This window comes from Phymastichus coffea, unplaced genomic scaffold, assembly GCF_024137745.1.
Source record: "Phymastichus coffea isolate CEN01 unplaced genomic scaffold, Cenicafe_Pcof_1.1 PCOF00167, whole genome shotgun sequence".
Lineage (NCBI taxonomy): Eukaryota > Metazoa > Arthropoda > Insecta > Hymenoptera > Eulophidae > Phymastichus > Phymastichus coffea.
In genome coordinates, this window is record NW_026706978.1 from 155,729 (window position 1) to 176,311 (window position 20,583).

Below are 20,583 nucleotides of genomic sequence, written 5' to 3' on the forward strand. Positions count from 1 at the left end.
GCGCCGACCGATCCACGTGATTCAGTCCTCGTGTGAGAATAGTTTTTTGAGCAGGGGTTGTGGATGTAAATGTGTAGATTAGAGAAATGAAATCGTGACCAGCTATAAATGGAGCAGTGGATTTGCTAAAAGCCTGGACTGCATTAAGGTCGTTTACAATGAAAAGATCAAGGGTGGTGTGAGAGGGCGGATGTAGGTCAAGACAATGATGGGTAGGTAGTGTAGAGACGATGTGGAGACGATGAAGATCGAGAAGAGACGGTAAAGCTTTGGTATCAGGAAGAAATAGAGATTTGAGGTCAGCATTAAAGTCGCCGGTGATAATAACGTTGTTATAAAGGGGTAGGTAAATTGAAAGGCAGTTGAAAAAGTGGGAGGGAGAGCAAGCAGCAGGGCGCCTATAGACCACAGCAATCAGCAGCTTTGTAAGATGCGATTTAATCTCGCCGATAATAAATTCAGGTGTGTTATCAAAAGATGGGTCTGAAGTGGTCAAGATGTCGAAACTGAGGTGCGATCGAACATAGATGCCAACACCGCCCCCCTGCTTGCCTATCCTATCAAGTCTGTAGAAATTAAAGTTGTCAAGGGCAAGATGAGAATCTGAAATGTCAGGCGAGAGGAAAGTCTCAGTGATAGCTATAGCATCATAATGGGTGGACTGTACGTGGTTTTCAAGGAGATCGAAATGACGAGGAGAGTTTAGACGGTTGACGTTTATGTGGCCTAGAGAGAAAGCAGTGGATGAGTTTGCTGTTATCCGAATGGCGTCATGATGTGGTAGGGGGGTTTGAGGAGAGATTTGTTGGTTGGACGGGGAATTGTGAGACTGTTGGGCTAAAACAATTGGTAGCTGAATTTGAATGTACGGAGGTAATATTAGTGGTGTGAGCAATACTAGAGGATGAGACCGGTGGCCTCGATCGGGGAGCAAAGCGCAATTTTTCGGGGGGATGATATGAAGCCCTCAAAGGTGTAGCATGAGTGGACGTGTCAATAGGACGAGGACCCCGCAACGGCCTGCCATCTCGAGCAGGAGCCGGCGAACAAAGATCAAGGTCGCCTTCAGAGAGTACAGGGATGAGTGGAGCTCGAATATTTTCACGCATGTGGATAATCATGCCGGAGATGACGGGGCGGGCATACCGAAGCTCACGACTACGGGCCTGAGCCTTGACAAACAGGTTATGCAGGGGTTGAGGCAGCAACTGACGAACGAAAATGGGGTTTCCCGAACCACAACCAAACACGTCTCTAGCCGTCTTGCCAGCAAGCCTCTTCGAGTTCTCGATCAGGATGTCCCGAGAGACAGTAGAGTCGATTCGGACCACAAAAGCTGTTGTTGTGAGAGAACTGGAGGGCCCCGGTGCAGCAACGTCATTTTGTTTTGGGGGAGAGCGAGAGGGCGTCCATTTTCTGGTGGAGGCTATGTGGTTGCGGGCATTTGAGTAGCCCACTGCATCAAAAAGCAGCCCGGCGGCGTCCTCCAGCGTTCCGGTAAACTCGATGGGAAGGCCCAAAATCAGCAGCTCACATCTATCCTTAAAACCCAGGCAGGACCTCAATGTCTTCACATCGTCAGCGACGCGCTCTACCCTGGTGAGGACAGAGGCCTGTCCAGCATTTCGTTACGAAGGGCATTAAAGTCATTCTCGACAAATCGAGAAAACCAAGCCGGAGCAGTGTTATCCATGGCGGGGCTGGAACGGCGAGGAAGAATTAGTGGTTTGTCAGGTAAAGCTGGTGATGAAAGAGTGGAAGGGCTGGTAGACAAAGGATTCGCAGGACAGAGGAGCTTGGTGACTCGAGATGAAGATGGTGAAGATGGCGAGGCAATACGCTTGCGATTTTGAGCAGGTTGAGTGGAAGCCAGAGAATCTGTGGTATTATATGACGAGTATGTGACAGAAGGGATAAGATTTGGAGCAGTGGGATTTGGAATGGTTGTGGAATTTGGAACAGACAAGCAGTCGCGACAAGAGAAAACAGATGGATCAGAGGAGAGTGCTAAATCCGAGCAAAAACTATGAGAGAGTTTGGCACAATGAACACACTGCAAGACTCTGTCGGTCTGACGACTCAGTGCATCGCCACACACGGAGCAAGTGGACAAGACCATGAGACAAATATTATAAAATCAATCCGGAGATATATATAAACTAGTGTACAATGGGTAGAAAGCGAAAAATTTTTATGCGAAAACGGTTTGATAATTATGTAAAAATTGAAATGAGAAATCTCTTGACCTGAATTTGAATACGTGTGACAGAGAGATAAATCAATCAGACAAGTAACGACAAACTATGCAAGCATATTCAAGTCAAAAAACGAACGAGATCGTTACACGAAACAAGCAATATAAAAGAAAATTAAGATTTAAGATATTTGAATTTGACGCAATTTAAATGATTATCGACTGAGAGTAGTAGACAGAGTATAGAAGCTTATGTATAATAGCGCAAGTGACATAGATCGCTGTGGTAGAAATACACTCGGACGATAGCATCGAGATTACAAAATGTAAACAACGGATTTAAATTTGAACAGGATGTAGACGTTACATGGAACTTGAAAACGGATAGACTTAAGACAAAAAGACGATGACAAGAATATAAAATGTAATGAGATGAGACACTTTGCCACAGATGATATAAAATAGATGAAAAACGAACGAACACGAGTGCTGTCAAATATAGGCGCAGATGATAACTCGGCGCGACCATGAATTTACTCGCTTTAGTTTTTGAAATTCATGTTAAATGAGAAAAGGAGCGATGATCGGCTGTTTGTTGTCGTTGACTCAATTCACTTGAATATGTATTGTTATAAGCACAAAAACTTCACAAATTTTACGTTAAAGAATGATTTAAGTATGATTTAAGTATGCGACACTTTTGTAGATAAATTTCAGACAGACTGAGATGTACGCTGAAAGACAGTGGAGCTATACTTAGACAATTTTGAATGTTAGCTGGTCGTTTACAGGATGTGCAGGTAGCCGTAAATAAAGCTGGAGTGCATGTTGATTAGAGTAGCTTGTAAAAATGCTGATATCTTGGTGCAGGCTCGTTCTCCATGGTGAGCAAGTAAGCCGATGGAAGGTGTGAGTCTTGAATTGAATTGACAAGTGAGGTTAAGTTGTGAGAGCAGAAATGAAAATCAACCAGTGGCCTGTTTATTTTAGTTTTAAACTAGGAAATCCATTCCAGCGTGAAGGAGGCCAACCACCTGCCAGATGTGCCGCTCAAGAGATGCGTAGAAAATATTTAAATTATTGAAGGTTTGCGGAGAACGTAGATAGTACGTGTCGTTACTCACCGGCAGAGAGAGAGAGAGAGAGAGATGTTAATACTGTTATTGCTATTGTTAATGTTGCTGTGGTTATTATTATTGTGGCTATTACTATTGTTAGTTATTGTTAAGTTAGCTATTGTTTCTGTTATTTGTTGTTGAGTGTGTGTTATGGTTGTTGTTATTCTTGTTAATTGTTATCGTTATAATTGTTCGTTAATGTTGCAAATCTCCTCTGTTCAGCAATACAAAATGGGTGCACACGCGCACAAACCGCGATACCTCGCCAGATCCCCTGCACTCGCAGTTAAACTCGTCTTTGACAACCATTCTCGCTGCGTATCCTTCACAATAACTATGGGTGAGGGAGTGGGTAAACTCACAAAAAACTATTTCGATAAACTGTGCGCGCAACGATCGGTCCAAAGGCTCAAACCCAACTGACGATTTCTTCTTCCTCGCCATTACAGGGTGCGCGCGTAATTCTGCCGGCGTCTGTCACTCTCTCTCTCCTCTTCGCTCTTATATCTATCTCTCCTCTCTCTCTCTCTCTCTCTTCTATATCTCCTCGCTCGCTGCCCAACGCTTGAATTCGGGCTCTCCCTCCAGCCCGCCGTCGCCGCCGTCGCACCGCAAAGCAGAAAAATCAAAACAATGAGTGTCCTCAATCGGCGCACACTCTCAGCTAGACAAGGCACACGGGCATTGACGATATCTCGACGAAGAGCAACGGCCAGGCCGTAATTCTCCGTTACAATCATAAAAAAAAATGCTATTAATAGCAGTTATGAACAGTTTTTAAATCAATTAAAAAAGTGTACAAAATTGTTTATAGTTTATAAATTGATACAATTTCATGTTCATAAACCTTTATAACTCATAAATAACTGTTAGCAAATGTTGCTATCGCATAATTTTTATTTATTATAATTTTATGCATAAATTATTTTCAACGAGGAACCTGCACTTTTTTTTTCAACGAAGCTTTCTGCAGTTTTTTGATTTGGTCATACCATATTTCTGTTACGTTTGACTGCAGTACTGAAAATGATGGTTTCCATAAATAAAACATATTTATAATATTGTTAGGCACGATTCATTTTTGTAATTACAAAATTGAAATAGTTTTTCTATAGCTATACGAGGTCTGTCCGGAAAGTATCGGGCCTACGTTTATATCTTCGCGACATAGTGTTAGAGCGAACTCTACCGGACAAAAACGTTAACAGTAAAGCCTCACGAATCTATTGGTTACTTACTGGCACCTGCCGGACGTCATGCGCAGCGTGTCTTTGTTTACAGTGCATTTTTCGCGTTCGTCGAATTTTGATATTGTCAAAAATGACTGAAAAACAAGATCAACGAATTTGAATCAAATTTTGCTTTCAACTCGGAAAAACGAGTTCGGAAACTATTAAAATGATGCAAAAGGCCTTCGGAAGCGAGTGTATGAGCAAAACACAAATAAAAGAGTGGTATAAACGGTTCAAGGATGGTCGCACTTCTGTCGATAGTGATTCTCGTTCCGGCCGACCTTCGACGACAAAAACCGCAGATAATATTGAGCGGGTGCGACTTCCAATCGAACAAGATCGTCGTATGACTGTGCGAGAAAACTATCATTTCAGAAATTTTAATCGAAAATTTAGGAATGAAACGCGTGTGTGCGAAATTCATTCCAAAATTGCTCACAGCAGAGCAGAAGAACATTCTCTTAGAAATCGCTCTGGACAATCTGGAAATGTCAATAATGATGATAATGTGCTTAGAAGTTATTACAGGTGATGAATCATGGGTTTATGGTTATGATCCTGAAACAAAACAACAATCTTCACAGTAGAAGCATTCTAAATTGCCAAGATCAAAAAAAGCACGTCAAAGTTGGAGCAATGTTGTTTTTTTCGATTGTGAAGGTGTTATACATCACGAATATACACCAACAGGTCAGACAATCAATAAAGAATACTACGTTCAAATTTTAAAACGTTTGCGTGATGCAGTAAGAAGAAAATGGCAGCACTTTTTGGAAAGTGGTGACTGGCTTTTCCATCACGATAATGCGCCAGCGCATTCATCCAATCTTGTGGAGCAGTTTTTGAGCAAACACAATATCACATTGCTTCGACAACCTCCATACAGTCCCGACATAACCCCTTGTGACTTTTGGCTGTTTCCAAAACTAAAAAAACCACTCAAAGGACTCCGATTCGATGACAAAACAACGGTTGAAACCAATGCGATGAATGTACTTAAGGCTATCCCTAAAAGTGAGTTCCAGGACTGTTTTGAAAAGTGGAAACATCGATGGAACCGTATTATTCAATCAAGTGGGGATTACTTTGAAGGATGCCATCCACCAAATGATAAAGAATAACCCTAGCACGAAAATATAAAGGTAGGCCCGATACTTGCCGGACAGACCTCGTATATTCGGTTCGAATAAAATTGACATTTAACTACAAAAATATCAATATAGATAAAAAATGATAAATGATCAGAGATTCATATTTCATCATTAACTAACACGTTCCTTTTGTCGGTAATATGGTTAGTTATGAAGATTCAATCAATATTGGAAAAGTTATTTTATATTGAAAATAAAAATTGAATGAAAAAATTTCGGAAATATTATGTGCGGAAAATAATCTTTCACCGTTTGTATAAAAATTAATGTGATTCTTTTGATTGAAAATAAAATTAAGCTAAAATACAATATAAATTAAAATGCCGATGTTAAATATTCAAAGTATTGTTTTTCCTTTTTGACAGTTTCAAAAAAAAAATTTTACGCTAATGAAAATGTGCTTATTCTTTATTTTTTTTTCAAGATTACAACATAAAGAAGAGCATTCTTTTCAAAAAACCGTCAGGTTCTGCGTAACCGTTGTTGTAAAACATCTTAATAACGACTGCTACTAGTCTTTAATTTGAAATCAAAGATGTGAATTTTTTAATAAACTCTTTTATGCTACAGAGCTGCAATAGCACACGCAAAGCTTCGAACGATTTTACGAATTTCCTGGTCGCCTATAGGTCATAGGTTTTAATAAATTAATGATTTTTAGGTTTGCTGTTTTCGCATTAGGATCATCAGCCTATCCAAATTTTTGTGCATTTGGCCGATATGTCGACAATCTACTTGGTGAACTAGGAGGTGAGAGGCTATTAAACTTATTTCAAGGCGATGAAATGTGTGGTCAAGAACAGTCATTTCAAAAATGGGCAACAGACGTCTTCAACGTGAGTAAAATTTTTTTAAATTTCATTTTATATCGAGATTTTGTTTCAATAATCCTCGTATATATAAATTATATATTTTAACGAGGTGGATTAACTGATGCAACTTGGGTTTAATTAAGAACAATCTCCTAAGATGCAGAGCTAACCGCCGCTCCGTTAATCACGTATGAGTATACGTGTATTCGCTTTTACGTATTATACTTTCGTTCCAATGTCTCCTTTTCCAACAGAGTTGAACTCACCTTAAGTCACCAGACTTTGTCGCACAGAAAAAGGGAAGTGCACTTACCCTACGGTGTAACTACGGTGATCAGTTGTAATTGTTGTTGGCAAACGAATTATTCACCCTGGAATGGCTGCGCTGGTTCTTCTTACTACCAAATCAGTTGCTACATGATAATGTCCTCTCTGCTGCTGGCTAGGCTGCTTATTTATTGCACCTCGTTGTCACTTACGTACGGATCCAAAACTAATTAACTATCTTTCGGCAAACGGCAAAACAGGAGAGAAAATTTTGGCGGTTTTCCTGCACAACAGCTGAGGCTTAACTGAACTTTAAACTCTCGCGCGCTCCCTCTCTCTCTTAATTGTTCGCTCTAGCATCGCGAGTACTACCGAATCGCGAACGTATCGACTAATCGACTCGACTACCGTTGCAATATGAAAAATATGAGTAGTATAGGCTTTAACGTGGGTTGTATGTAATTTAATTTTGTACCCATGGAGAGTAGTGTATATTGTTATATCTTTGTTGACGGTTGCAAAAATTTGAGCGTAGATGTACGTGAGAGTTCGATGTCAAAGACAAGATTATTAAAAAGTAGAAAATTCAATAGAAGAAGAATAATAGCACAAACATAAGAGAGAGAGAGAGAGAGAGAGAGGGGCGAAGAGAGAGAGAGAGAGAGAGAGAGAGAGAGAGTGGGACGAAGAGAAACAGAGAGAAAGAGCGGGAGGGAAAGAGAAAGAATTATTTGAGCTGATTTCTTTATTGGCTAAGGGCGGTTACCTAATTTCTCGAGCTAGGTCCTTGATAGCCATATGCACATTACTTAAATAGTGACATGAGTTGTGCAAGCTTGCTAATATTATAATGTTATGAAAACAAATAGGGTACATATTGTAACAGTCCAATCTGATATATATGTTGTAACAGGGTTAATACCGTTTATTTAATTTAAGCGCGCGATCGCATAGAAAAGCGCGCGTGATTACCTACACATTCAAACACGAAAACCGGAAAGCAGGAGGGAACGGGTGTCAGTCAACCAACTATCTACTAACGTGAAATAAATACATCGAAAATACTGTTAATATCACATACGGAATCGTTTATTGCCTCTTAATACTACACTGTATTCAGCCCGCGTGTTTATGTTTACATGCCGCGCGCACGACAACAACATGCAGTGTCGGATCGCTCGCCGTTCATTGTTCGCCGAGTTATTACATGCACGCTTTTTACGGAGCCCGAGAGATTAATTATTAGCAACTCAATCGCGTTCGCAAAATTAAGCTGGCCAGCTTACCTTGTTATCAGTTGTACGGTAGCACGAAAGCGGAAACGCTCGCACCCCAGTTACGGAAAAGTCAGTCTTTGCTGCGAGGTATCTCGCGTTTTCAGTTTCGCCCTCGATGGCGAAACTGCTCACTCGCACACTAGCCCGCACTCCACTCCGTTAGGCTATGGCACGGCTTCTCTCCTTTCGTCTCTGCACTCCGGAAAACTCGGGAAAGACTCTTTCTTTTTAATTACGGCTAGAGGTATCGAAAGCAAATCCTCGACTGGTTCGTTTTCATTCGCGCGCGTTCCGTCGCGTCTTGTACCGAATTTCCTCAATACATTTCACCCCAACCGGCAGGTGCTGCCCTCGCCGACAGCCGTATAGTTGGGCTGTTAGCGCTAATACGACGTTTACCATCACAGCCCCCTTCCAGTCTGGACATATGGGATCCTCGACGATAACATTATTATCGCTGTTCCTTTTGAGGTGAGGAGGGGAAAGGATAATAAAAGGTCATATTCTCTGCGATATTCTGAGCAACTTATTAATCCCACGGGGGCAGGGATCTTCAATCGGGCTGGTCGCTGGTCATCTCCCGTCCTTCTGCTTCCAGCGGGGGGTGACCGCGTGCCTCCCATCCCAGCCTCTCCTGGACCAGATCGACGTACTGCCTGACGCGGGGACACCGGTCCTACTGTGCGCGGGAGAGGGTGCCACGAGGGAGGCCTCGCTCCCTGGGGATCAGCGGCAATCCGTCCTGCCGGTTCAGGGTTGGGCGGACCACAGCGGTCTTTCGACCGTGGACCCCACCACAAGATTTATGTGGATGGGCCCCGTTGCTTGACCCCCATTGCTGCCGTCCACATTGATAACCAGGTTTACCCTGCACGTCCGCGGGCCCCGGTGTGTCGTGGCCTTCGACCTGGCCTCCGGAGCCGCTAGTCTGGATCCGACGACTGGAGGCTGGGAGAGGCCAACACGTGCGTCACTCACCGGGCCCTCGAGGGCCTGGCGGTGACGGCGCTGGACTTCTTTTAGCGCATCTGCGAACTGGCGCCGGCAGGTCACCACCTTACTCCAGCGATCCATATCACCGGGGCGGTGACCCGCAGCCGTATACGCGTCGTATTCCGCGTATACGGCTCGCTGGAGGGTATTGAAGGTCATCCAGCTTTGCTCAACCTCCCTCAAACCCTCCACTATCTCCTCTCAGGTTCGTTCACCAGGCGAGGACGCCTGGCTAGTGAACCTGGGGCGCCAGGTCGCATCGGTGAAGGTCCCCTCCGTCTGCGTTCCTACGGAGGTCGGTCGGACCTTCCTGGGGATTGCCCCCGCTGGTGGTCCGGATAGTGGCGTCGATTCAGCGCGCACGACGCCCTGCACTGATGAGGGACGCGGGGACTCTTCGTCGTCGATCTCCTCGATGATCACGGGTGACGAGCTCGCTTGAGCTGGTATCCGTGATTGCTCCTCCTCTTCTTTCTTCTTACCGAGGAGGTGCAGGGCGGCGTGCACTAACCACTCGACGGCAGGACCTAGGTCCAGCTTAATGAGGGCGGCTGCTGCCTCTTCAATTTGTTCGAAGGTGATCTTCATCCTGTAACAGTCACGTGGGTCAGTATCTATGACCCTTTCCTCGGGTATCGAAGGAGGGCGCCTGTTCGGCTGCCCAGGGCCTTCGTCGCCGGGATTGAAGGTGGGGTCCTTTGCGTCGGTCTCCCAGGTCCTTCGTTCGCAGGGCCTCATGCATCCACGGTCGATCTCGGCGATCTACCTCTCTTTCTTTTTCCGACAATAGGACGGGAGATACGTGGATTCTGTCGATTCGGTGTAGTGTGTGTGGTTAGTGCATTCCTGCGAGGTCTAGCTCGTGGGCGCTTTACCGCATTAGTTGAGGGGGTGATTATTGGGATCTTGTCGGAGGGATAGGAAGGAGCATGACGAGATGGGCTCGAAATTGTCGCGTTATCATTCCGGAGTGTGTTATCCGTAGTATTCGCGTCCCCGTTTCCGCGTATCGTCGCATCGCTCGCAGTAGGCGGGATGCTCGTCGCCTCGGTTCCATCTTCCGGTAAGTCGTCCTCCTGTCCATAGTAGGGCTTGAGGTCCTTGGCTTGGACCAATTCCGTGACCTCTTTCTGCTGGTTGGCAAGGCGGTACGAGTACTTTCGTGAAGATAAATGGGCCTATGAACTTTGGCGCTAACTTCGCGGAAATATCCTGCGTTGCACTGGACAGTATGCGATTCTTCTTCCATACCTAGTCCCCTTCCTTAAAGCCGGGGGTCCTGTGCTTGGCGTTATAATATCTCGCCTGCCTCAGGGACCCGTCCGAAGCGCTTTCGTGAGCTTGTTGAATAACGAAGCGGTTATTCTGCATATGCCTGTTCCATTGTCCGATTCGGAGCAAACTTTCTTCTCGAGCTACAAGCTCGTCCATTCGTCTCCGAAGGGTGTTCGGGGCTTCCGGCTACCTACCGTAGTTGAGCATGGCAGGGCTGGTTCCCGTGAAACTATGGACAGTAGTGTTCAACGCGAACGCGAGTTCAGGTAACGCTCGGTCCCATTCCTTGTGATTCCCTCGCAGGTACGAGGTTATCATCGTCTTCAAAGTTCTGTTAACCCTTTCGGTAGGGTTAGCTTGTGGGGTATAGGTCGGCGTAAAGGTTCGGTTTATCTCTTGGTCTCTCAGGTACCCATCTACCAGCTGATTACGGAACTCGGTGCCATTATCGGACAGGATGAACTTAGGCGCCCCGAAGCAGAGGATCACTCGTTCCCGGTGTTCCTTCGCGATCGTCTTACCATTGGCACTACGTATGGGTAAGTACTCGACCCATCGCGTGAATAAGTCGATGAACACTAATACGTATTCGTGCCCTCGAGGGCTTCTTGGAAAGGGTCCGGCGATGTCGCCCGCTACCACTTGCCAAGGTGTGGACAACATCCGATCCCTCATAAGCCCCCGCGGCAACCGCTGTTCGACCTTACACTGCTGACAAGTCTGACACTTTTGGACGTAACCCTTGACGTCCGCGTACATCCCTGGCCAATAGTAGGACTAGGTGACGCGGGCGAAGGTATTCTCGCGTCCCAAATGTCCTGCAGTCTCAAGGTCGTGGCTTTCGAACAGGACCGCCTTGCGGTCTTCCGGTGGCACGAGATGCTTCCATGCGTCCTCGTACCCATCTTCGCCTTGGTAGTCACAGCTCGGCTTTTGGTGATACATCACCTTGCCAACTACTTTCCAGTCCGGGTAGTCTTCCGGATGGTCCTCGATGCGCCGGAACTGTTCCGCGTACCAGGCGTCGTCCCCTGACTTCGGTTGGTCCATTGCGCCAACCTCAGCCTTCGTGGGGTCAAAAGCGCGTGATAACGCGTCGGGTAACACGTTGTCTGCCCCCTTTCGATACTCGATCTCGAAAGTATGGCCTTGCAGTCGTAAGGCCCATCGGGCCAGACGTCCAATCGGGTTCTTCAGATTGTACAGCCATTTCAGACTGTTATGGTCCGTTACCACCTTAAATCGGTACGCCTCTATGTATGGGCGGAACTTCGGTATGGCCCATATGACCGCCAAGCACTCGCGCTCCATGGCAGAGTAATTTTGCTCTGCCGGGTTAAGGACTCTGCTAGCGTACTCGATGATTCGATCTTTGTCTCTTACTCTTTGAATCAGGACGACGCCGATTCCCGTAGCGCTAGCGTCTGTTTCCAACACGTACTGCCCGTCGGGTTCAGGTAACAAGAGGCTCGGTGCGGATATCATGAGTGTCTTAAGTTCAGCGAAGGCTTGTTCTTGGTCCGATCCCCACACATATTCGCTCTTTTTCCCCGTCAATTTCGTTAACGGTTGAGCGTGTGTGGCGAAGTCACTCAAGAATCGACGGTACCATGAAGCAACCCCCAAGAAGGAACGCAGCTGTCGCACGTTTCCTGGTCGTGGGTACTCCATGATAGAGGGTACCTTTTCAGGGTCGGGCCTGATTCCCTCGCGGTTAATCAACAAACCCAGGTATTTGGCCTTAGGCTTGCAGAAGACGCTCTTCTCTCGATTAATCGAGAGGCCAGCTCTACACAATCTATCCAACACGGTTTTAAGGTGTTGTAGGTGATCTTCAAATTTGCGCGATACTACTGTTACGTCTTACGACGCATCCTTTTTGTAACGAATGCACATTCGTGAAATTCAAAGCTGCTAAACTACTCGCACGTCAGCTGACGAAGCGCGAGGTGAATGACACTCCGAAATAAAGTTGTTACGTCTTACGACGCATCCCTTTTGTAACAAATGCACTTTAGTAAAATTCAAATCTGCTAAACTATTCGCACGTCAGCAAAAAGCTGAGTGGATTGTGTTTATTTATGTTAACTGTAAGCCTAACAATAGTCTTTAATGATCAACCAGATTCCCTTTCTTGAAATTCATCAATATTTATAGGCAAAACGTCAGGTAAAACGTCTTTAATATTTCTTTCAAATCATTCAATTAGATCACTACGTTTATAAATGCATTGATTTTTAGTGTTAAAATATTTAATTTGAATATCCTCTTCATTATTCTTTTTAATAATAAACTGAGATGAAAATTCTATATTTATCTTTAATGCATTGTAGATAGCTAGAAATTTCAGTATTTACTTTTTTGAAAGTTTGTTTACTTCATTTAAAAACGACTTTATATCCACATGATGCTGATTTGCTATAACTATATATATAATTTGTATAGTATTAATACGACATTCAAAAGTAGAATGAATGGGTCTCCAAACAACACCATCTTCTTGAATTTCATCTATATTTAACTCTGATATCTGAATAGTTCCATCGACTTTTATGAAATTATTAAATTGCGTTTCTATAGCAGTCGAGTGGGTAGCACAAGTTTGACCTTTTTATAGTATTGCTCGAGATAAATTACTCAACATCAAATATTGATTAAGAACAATGAAAGCCGAATTTGCTAAATTTTTCCATCTAATAAAATTATCTACGTCGACTTCTTTTGACAAGAGATTTATAATAGACCGACCACAAATATTTTACTGTTCGTTCAAAGTATGAAATTGAAGACATTTTTATTGAGATCTCAGTAAATTACTATGTAAATTAATAGTTGTCTTTAAGATACTTTAGGAATTATACAGGATCTCTATTTTTTCTAACTACTAGGAGTCTATAGAGACTACTGCTAACTACCAACTATGGCTACAGACGGTCTTAACAGACTGTGCTCTTTCTTAAAACGGACTAACTTTTAAAGCCAGGTGGTGGCGCTGTTCGCAGCGGCGTGTAGGGATCAAGCGACCACCGCTTTAGCGCACAGCGACGCACCGTCGCCTCGACCGGTGATCGCGACTACAGGCAGTACCGCTCTAACCGCCGTAACAGTAGGTTGTTCCTGTAACTTCTACAAGTCAAATAAATCTCTTTGTACCTCACAAACGTTTAGTTATCTACCTTAACTCCACCGTCAGGATCATCGGTAGTTACAGGCGTCGGCGCTGTGAGCTATGGAGGGGATAGCTTCTGTTGGAAAAATTTGGAGGCGATTGTAGCGACACTAAACTACTGTACGCAGTGCTGTAACCTATAGAAGGAGTAGTTTATACTGAAAAGTGGAGAGGCGACTGCAGAGACATCTAATTAAATAGATTATATATTGAATGCCAACGTTCTCATTTCTAGGTTAAAATATATTTACGAGGACAAGTGTTCAAAATAGAGAGATAATTGCTAATAATTAGATTATCCCCTTACTACAAATAAATATTTCTAAAGGAGATGGGAGAGTGTAAAGTGGGAGAATGGATCGGTGGAGAACGTAGGGAAAGACTACTTGGAGAGCTGAGTGCGGGTGAGGCACTGAAATCTGTCTTTCAATATAACCTTGATGCAGCCCTAGCAAGCATCTAGCCTAGCATATACATTTCAAGCTAGAGAGAGAGAAAGAGAGAGAGAGAGTGAGAGACGCCGAGCCAACATATAGCTTAGTCTGCGTACCTCAAGCTATAAACGCTACCCCCTCTCCAAGGATCTGCTTCTAGCCAGCATATACATATTGAACGCTTTACTGTCGACGGCAAGCAAGAGAGAGAGAGAGATAGAGAGAGAGCGCAGCATCCACGCTATACAGTGTACACGCCTAGCTAGTATATAGCTTGACAAGCTAGAGATGCTGCTCCCTCTCCGAGGGCTCACGCCTAGCCAGCATAGTTTAGCAAGCTAGAGACACTACCCCCTCTCTGAAGGCACACCTAACCAGCATATAGCTTACCAACTTATACAGCCTTCTACATTTATAACCTCTATGGGAGGACCTTAACAGCGGATTCTAGGAGCTCCGAGGAGTCGCGACGGAACCACTCTGGACAATCGGTGATAGGCACCACCCACTCCCTGACCACCCAGAATACAAATATTTTTTTACTTACTTATTTTCTTTATATAAAAATATTCTGCGCTTTTTGAAATGAAAAGCAAACTTATTAATTGAGCCTTGTACGCTCACAATTTAAATATGTGTGATACTTTACACGAAGAACAATTGTATTTTTAATGATCCTATTTTCAAATATAACACAAAATATAATACTTAATACTCAATGTAGAGCAAATATTTGTTTTAAAATAATGTAATTTTTAAAGTAATTAATAAAGATAATACTAATTAAAAGATAATAATAATACTAACAATAATGTAATTTACCTGACCAAATGAATATATGCAAATGCGATTTTCGATACGGCGGTTCACGATTCGAGACGGATACATCGATAGTTCGAACATCACGTTGTCGAATTCATATTCTTCGTGATATCAAATCCGACGAGACAAGTAACGCACTAAATTAATATAATAATACGAACACGTAGAACGAACACGATTGTTCTGATATTCAAGACATGTCAAGATTGTGATGTTTGTATCACTTATAAATAATAATAATTCGAACTCTCATATCTAGCTAATGAGTAAGAATTTGTTTCCAATAATTTTACTCTACTTGTCAATAAAATAAATAGATAAATCAAATGTATTCTAACAATAATAAATAAATCAAATATATACGAGTATAATAGGTAATAAGTACAATGTTTCAAGGAAAGTCAGACAATGCCCTAGTTTCTTATGGTGCGAATTGTCCCATAAGCAGAACTAAAGTCTTTCTTAGATAGGATATAATTCGGCCCAAGTTTCTTATAGCGCGAGATGTTCTATAAGTCGAGCTCGAATTATAAGGAAGGAACAGTCTTGCTCAGTTAATTACAATGAGAGAAAGAATTTAGGTATTAGCCAAGTTTATTCAGACTCTTGCGCTCACCTTGCAAGGCTAGAAGTGAATGCTAGCCTGTGCAAAGGTGGGCCTATTTATACACAGATTTTCCCGCTTATTTTTGTAGGAGAGATGTCATCGAACATTCGAGATACATTCGCGAATTTTGAGTAATGAGTTTTCTTAATTTACACGTAAATAATCATTAATATTAAGCTTTTTACATATGTAAGCTTTACAAAATTTGTTATTCGTTGATTTTATATAATATACAATAATCGCAAATAATGTCGTCAAAAGTTATTAACTAATAAAGTTAATTAACGTGATATTACAATATTTACAATAGAAAATTAATACATTTCTATATAACTTTATAGTTGATTCAATTTAGAGGTATTTTCCAAAAATGAATATTTAAATTAGTTAATAACATTTGAATTATAACTAATTTTTCATATTTGTAACGGTTTTTCCTAATCTTATAATGCAATTATTAGATTATTTATCTAAGATTCCTAAATTATAAAGCTATCATTTTCAAGTATAAAATTAATACTTTCGTTCTATATACAGCATATTGTTTAAATAAATTATTAATTGTTTATTTACTAATAACAGTTATTATTCAGCTGTTATTAATGAAACCAATTCTTACTCATGTTCTATACTTATTCACTTTGCATATTTACATTTTTCTAATAATTCATATTGTTAGCGTAATAAATAAATCAATTTTGCATATTAAAATTCATTATTATTTCATAATTAAATGCAATTTGTGTTATTATATTCTGAATCTACGTACTTAAATTTATATAATAAATACTTTGTTATATTAAAATTATCTCTAATTAACATATTTTTCTTAATATCCAAAATCATTATATCTATATCTATTACTTTGTGACGTCACGCTGTTTATTTTGACTCGACTCTTATTTGTATACAATCGCGTAAACAGTGAGGTAGCGCCGCTTGATGTATTGATTTGAATAAACACATAGATACGTTAGACTAGTTGCAGTAATTCAGTGATTTAATAAATAGCTCATAAATAGGACCGTTACATGATTATCCGGTCGACCACAGTATTCAAATTGACTTAATTACCAATCTCATCGAATGCGGGAAAATGTATTTCGGTAACACCTGATCCTTGTTGAGAATATACACTTTAGTTAAAATAGCTACAAGACCTAAATTAAGACTTATTTTTAATCTTCGATATAGCACTCACTTTAATACATAATGTTCCGGAATCTAGTTGGACATAAATTCAGCTACATTGAAACCCATCCATCCGACCTATGAACCGTGTGCATATACCACTGATAGCTATAAGAAATCCATAATCTGATTTAGCTGTCAAATCGAACATACGCAAATGCGATTTTCGATACGGCGTTTCACGCTTCGATTGCATATTTTTGGTGATATCGAAACCGACCAGTCACGTAAGCCACCGCATTTACATAATAATACGTCTACGTAGATCGAACACGATTGTTCTTAACGTAGTTTTCACATTGACTTAATTTCCAATCTCGTCGAATCCAGGAAAAATGAATTTTTGCAAAACCGGTTCATTGTATACAACATTCTCTTCAGTTGAAATAGCTTCACGTCGTTAATTGACAATTACTTTTAATTCTTCGATACAGCACTCACGTTCTTCGTGATATCCGGACCTACCGAACTGAGATAATAATACGTCTACGTCGATACAACTCTATTGTTTTGATATACAAGCCGAGTTAAGATTATCCGGTCGACCGTAGTATTGACATTTACTCATTTACCAATCTCATCGAACGTGCAAAAATGAATTTCTGTAACACCGGTTCTTTGTTGAAAATCTGTACGTTAGTTAAAATGGCTACACGACTTAAATGGAAAATTACTTTTAATTCGTCGATGCGGCACTCACGTTCTTCGTGACATCCGGACCTGCCGAACTGAGATAATAATACGTCTACGTCGATACAACCCTATTGTTTTGATATACAAGCCGAGTCAAGATTATCCCCTCGTCCGTAGTTTTCACATTGACAGAATTACCAATCTCGTCGAATGCGGGAAAAAGAAATTTCTGTAACACCGGTTCATTATTTACAACCTACTCTTTAGTTAAAATAGCTACGCGTCGTTAATTGACAATTAATTTTAATTCTTCCTGATATCCCTACCTGCCGAACTGAGATAATAATACGTCTACATCGATAGAACCCGATTCTTCTGATATTCAAGCCGTGTCAAGAATATTCGGTCTGCCACAGTTTTCAGATTGAGGTATTTACCAATCTAATCGAATGCTCTCAAAAGCGAGATCCATTCCCCTGGTTCCTCTTTTCTATCTTTTGCTTCACTCATTTTAGCTCTATGCTGATAATCAGTAGAGTATTGCATAGATTCATCGGTAAGGTAACTCAATCAATCGTCATTAAGAATCTAAATTCATATAAATCGTACTGCATTGAATTCAGTCATTGCGATATACATATCTTGTCAATATAATTTAATCCGCTATAAGAGATGCAGAATGTAATCTATTGATTTAATTGAATAGACGTAAAATTGATTTTGGCGATGACAGTTCACGGTTTGGTTCTAGAACCATGGTAATTGAAACTTAACTTTTTCGAATGTATGTTGTATGTGATATCGGTTCTGACGAGTCATTTAAGCAAGAGCATGATTAGTAATAGATCTAGTTATATTTATTCCGGTAGTTCAGCTGTGCAAGACATGTACATAATATCGAGTCGGTTATAATTGAATTACATTCGCTAATTCACCAATCTAATTGATTAAATGCTAAAAGAATGTATAATAATAATTTTTAGTTAATTGCCCAGAATCCGAAGAATGTATCTTGTGCTGTTATTGGTTTAACAAAATACGTCGACATCATTACATTATCAACCTAAATCTAGTTTTTAGTAAATCCAGCTACGTTCAATTCCGTTATTGTGACATGTAAACCATATTCGTATAACCCTGGTCGGCTATAACAGAGATGAAATAACTAATATAAATATCGATTGGTATATACGCTAAAGCGATTTTCGTTACTTTGATACCGGGGTCGGTTCTCATACCTAGGGAATTGAAGCTTTAATCAGAAAATTGCATATTCTTTATTACATCGATGCTAACCACTCCATTATCTCACTGAATAAAGATAAAAATACATCTAGGTACATAAAACTCGGATGTTGTGATATACAAGCCGTGTCACGATTATCCGGTCGATTACGATAGAGTCACATTGACTAATTTTCGAAACTGATCGAATGTACACAATAGAAATTTTTGTAACATTAATCCCTGATTTACTACCTCGACTTTAGTTATAGTAGCTTCATGATGTCAATTGATAATAGTATAAATTCTTCCATAAGGTACCGACATCAGTAAATCATTAAGAATCTAGTTTCAAATAAATCCAGCTACATTAAATCCTCTCATTGTGATATACATACCGTTTTCATATAATCCGATTGGCTTTAATAGAGATTGTAATGGTTGAAAATAGATAGTCGGCCAAGCATTAAGATACTTAATAGAAATCAGTTAAGATGTTTATTAGAAATCACGATTAAGTCCGATGCTCGATGGATTATCTACTCTCGTGAAGTGGCAGTTGGTAACGTGCAACTGTTATATAAGATGTGAGTTGCTGGCTTGTAGGTACTCTGATCTAGCCTGACTTTTGGGATCATTGCTGCTCTGCGGTGCTCGCCAAACAGTGTGAGTTCTGAACGAGCCCACGATCACGAGAAGTCATACCCTTTCCCATCCTTGGCTAGACAAAGGCGTTAGGGTGATCAACGCTCTGCAGCGTATACCAGTGTGCGCGTGCGGTCAACGAGCCGTTTGCCAATCAATAAACAAATAGTCCTTTCCCTTCAACAACACGATCTGCTCCGAGGTGTACACGAAAGGCGCGTATATGCTAAACGAAACATTATGTTGTTTCCTTAACACACGCTTAATACTAACACATATATCGGAGTCCTAAGAACTCTACACTATCGACGTGTCAGAAGATAATCTAATTTAGAGTCAATGATCATTAGATTAATTCAAATAAATTATTTTAATAACAAACAATATTCTTTTCCAAATGTATTCTTTATTAAATAAATAAATACAATAGCTAGTAAATGTTTCAAATTCTTTAGTTTGAAAATTATTAAGTAGGAAAGGCTTTTCTATAGTAAAGCTTTGTAAAGAACTATAAATAATAATGAAAATATTCATTTCTACGCAATCCCTTAATTTAATATCACTTATTTATATTTCTTAATTTGTCATTATATAGGAACTTTGTTCTTAAAACAGTAGTAGTACTTATTATTTACTAATTTTTTAATTATGACGTAAACTTTGGTGGACATCTTTACTCAATTAAATTAAAATATAAGTAAAGTTGTTATCTAATATAGTTAATCATAATAAAAAAGTGAATGATTTGTCGTACGAGTACTTAACGAAATATAAAAACTGAAGAATCTTTCAGGATCTTATATCACTTTCACAGAAATAAAAGTGAGTAAAACCTAGATTTGATCCAAATTTTAGATTAAAAAACGATTAAATATTGTTATATAATATGAGTTTTTTTTCAATTCTTAGAAGTGTCTATGCGACGAAACTCTTTTGATTTTTCTTGATTGTCTTGTTTTTTCTTCAATTTCAAGTTATAAAATCTCGTTCTTATTGCGCTCTCTTTCTCTTTCCTTTAACAGTTGGTATTTTGACATAGCGTTTCTTATTTCTGTAGCAATCTCATATCTTCCTTCTCTCAAAGCAGGAGATATTTCATGCGAAATATATATTGAATGAACTACATGCCTCAGGTGACTAAGGTGCTTTGGATTTAGTTTTATTTTGACAGATTGGAGTATAAATTTGCTTGCTTATGGATCTATTGTTAAAATTCAACGCTGAAATAGTATATTATAAGATTTTTTATTGTAATGAAAGAAATAGAAACGATTAGATGTCATTTATTTTTCAAATGGTTTATATATTTAGATCTCGTTTCAAGTACTCAATTTTTGTCCGGCCTGGAAATCCACATGGAATCCAGATGGATTTTGTTAATAAAAAAGATATTATTACAAATGGTCTTTTGTGTAAAATTATAACTTCAAATACTTCTTTGCTCTATTACTATATTAAGAAATAACAAAAACAAAGTTACCCGAGCGTAGTTCGAACTAGATATCACGTTATTGGTTGCATACGATTTTGCACAGAAGA

General features: G+C 40.6%; 1 protein-coding gene across 1 annotated transcript in view; it reads left to right on the top strand.

Annotated features, from left to right (window-relative positions):
* The window catches only part of LOC131673090 (nitric oxide synthase, salivary gland-like), a 328,713-nt gene that overhangs the window by 119,655 nt on the left and 188,475 nt on the right, over positions 1–20,583 (top strand). Inside the window, exon 3 of the mRNA XM_058950800.1 lies at positions 6,357–6,531. Within this exon, the coding sequence (XP_058806783.1) occupies positions 6,357–6,531 (175 nt within the window). The remainder of the gene's footprint in view (positions 1–6,356; positions 6,532–20,583) is intronic.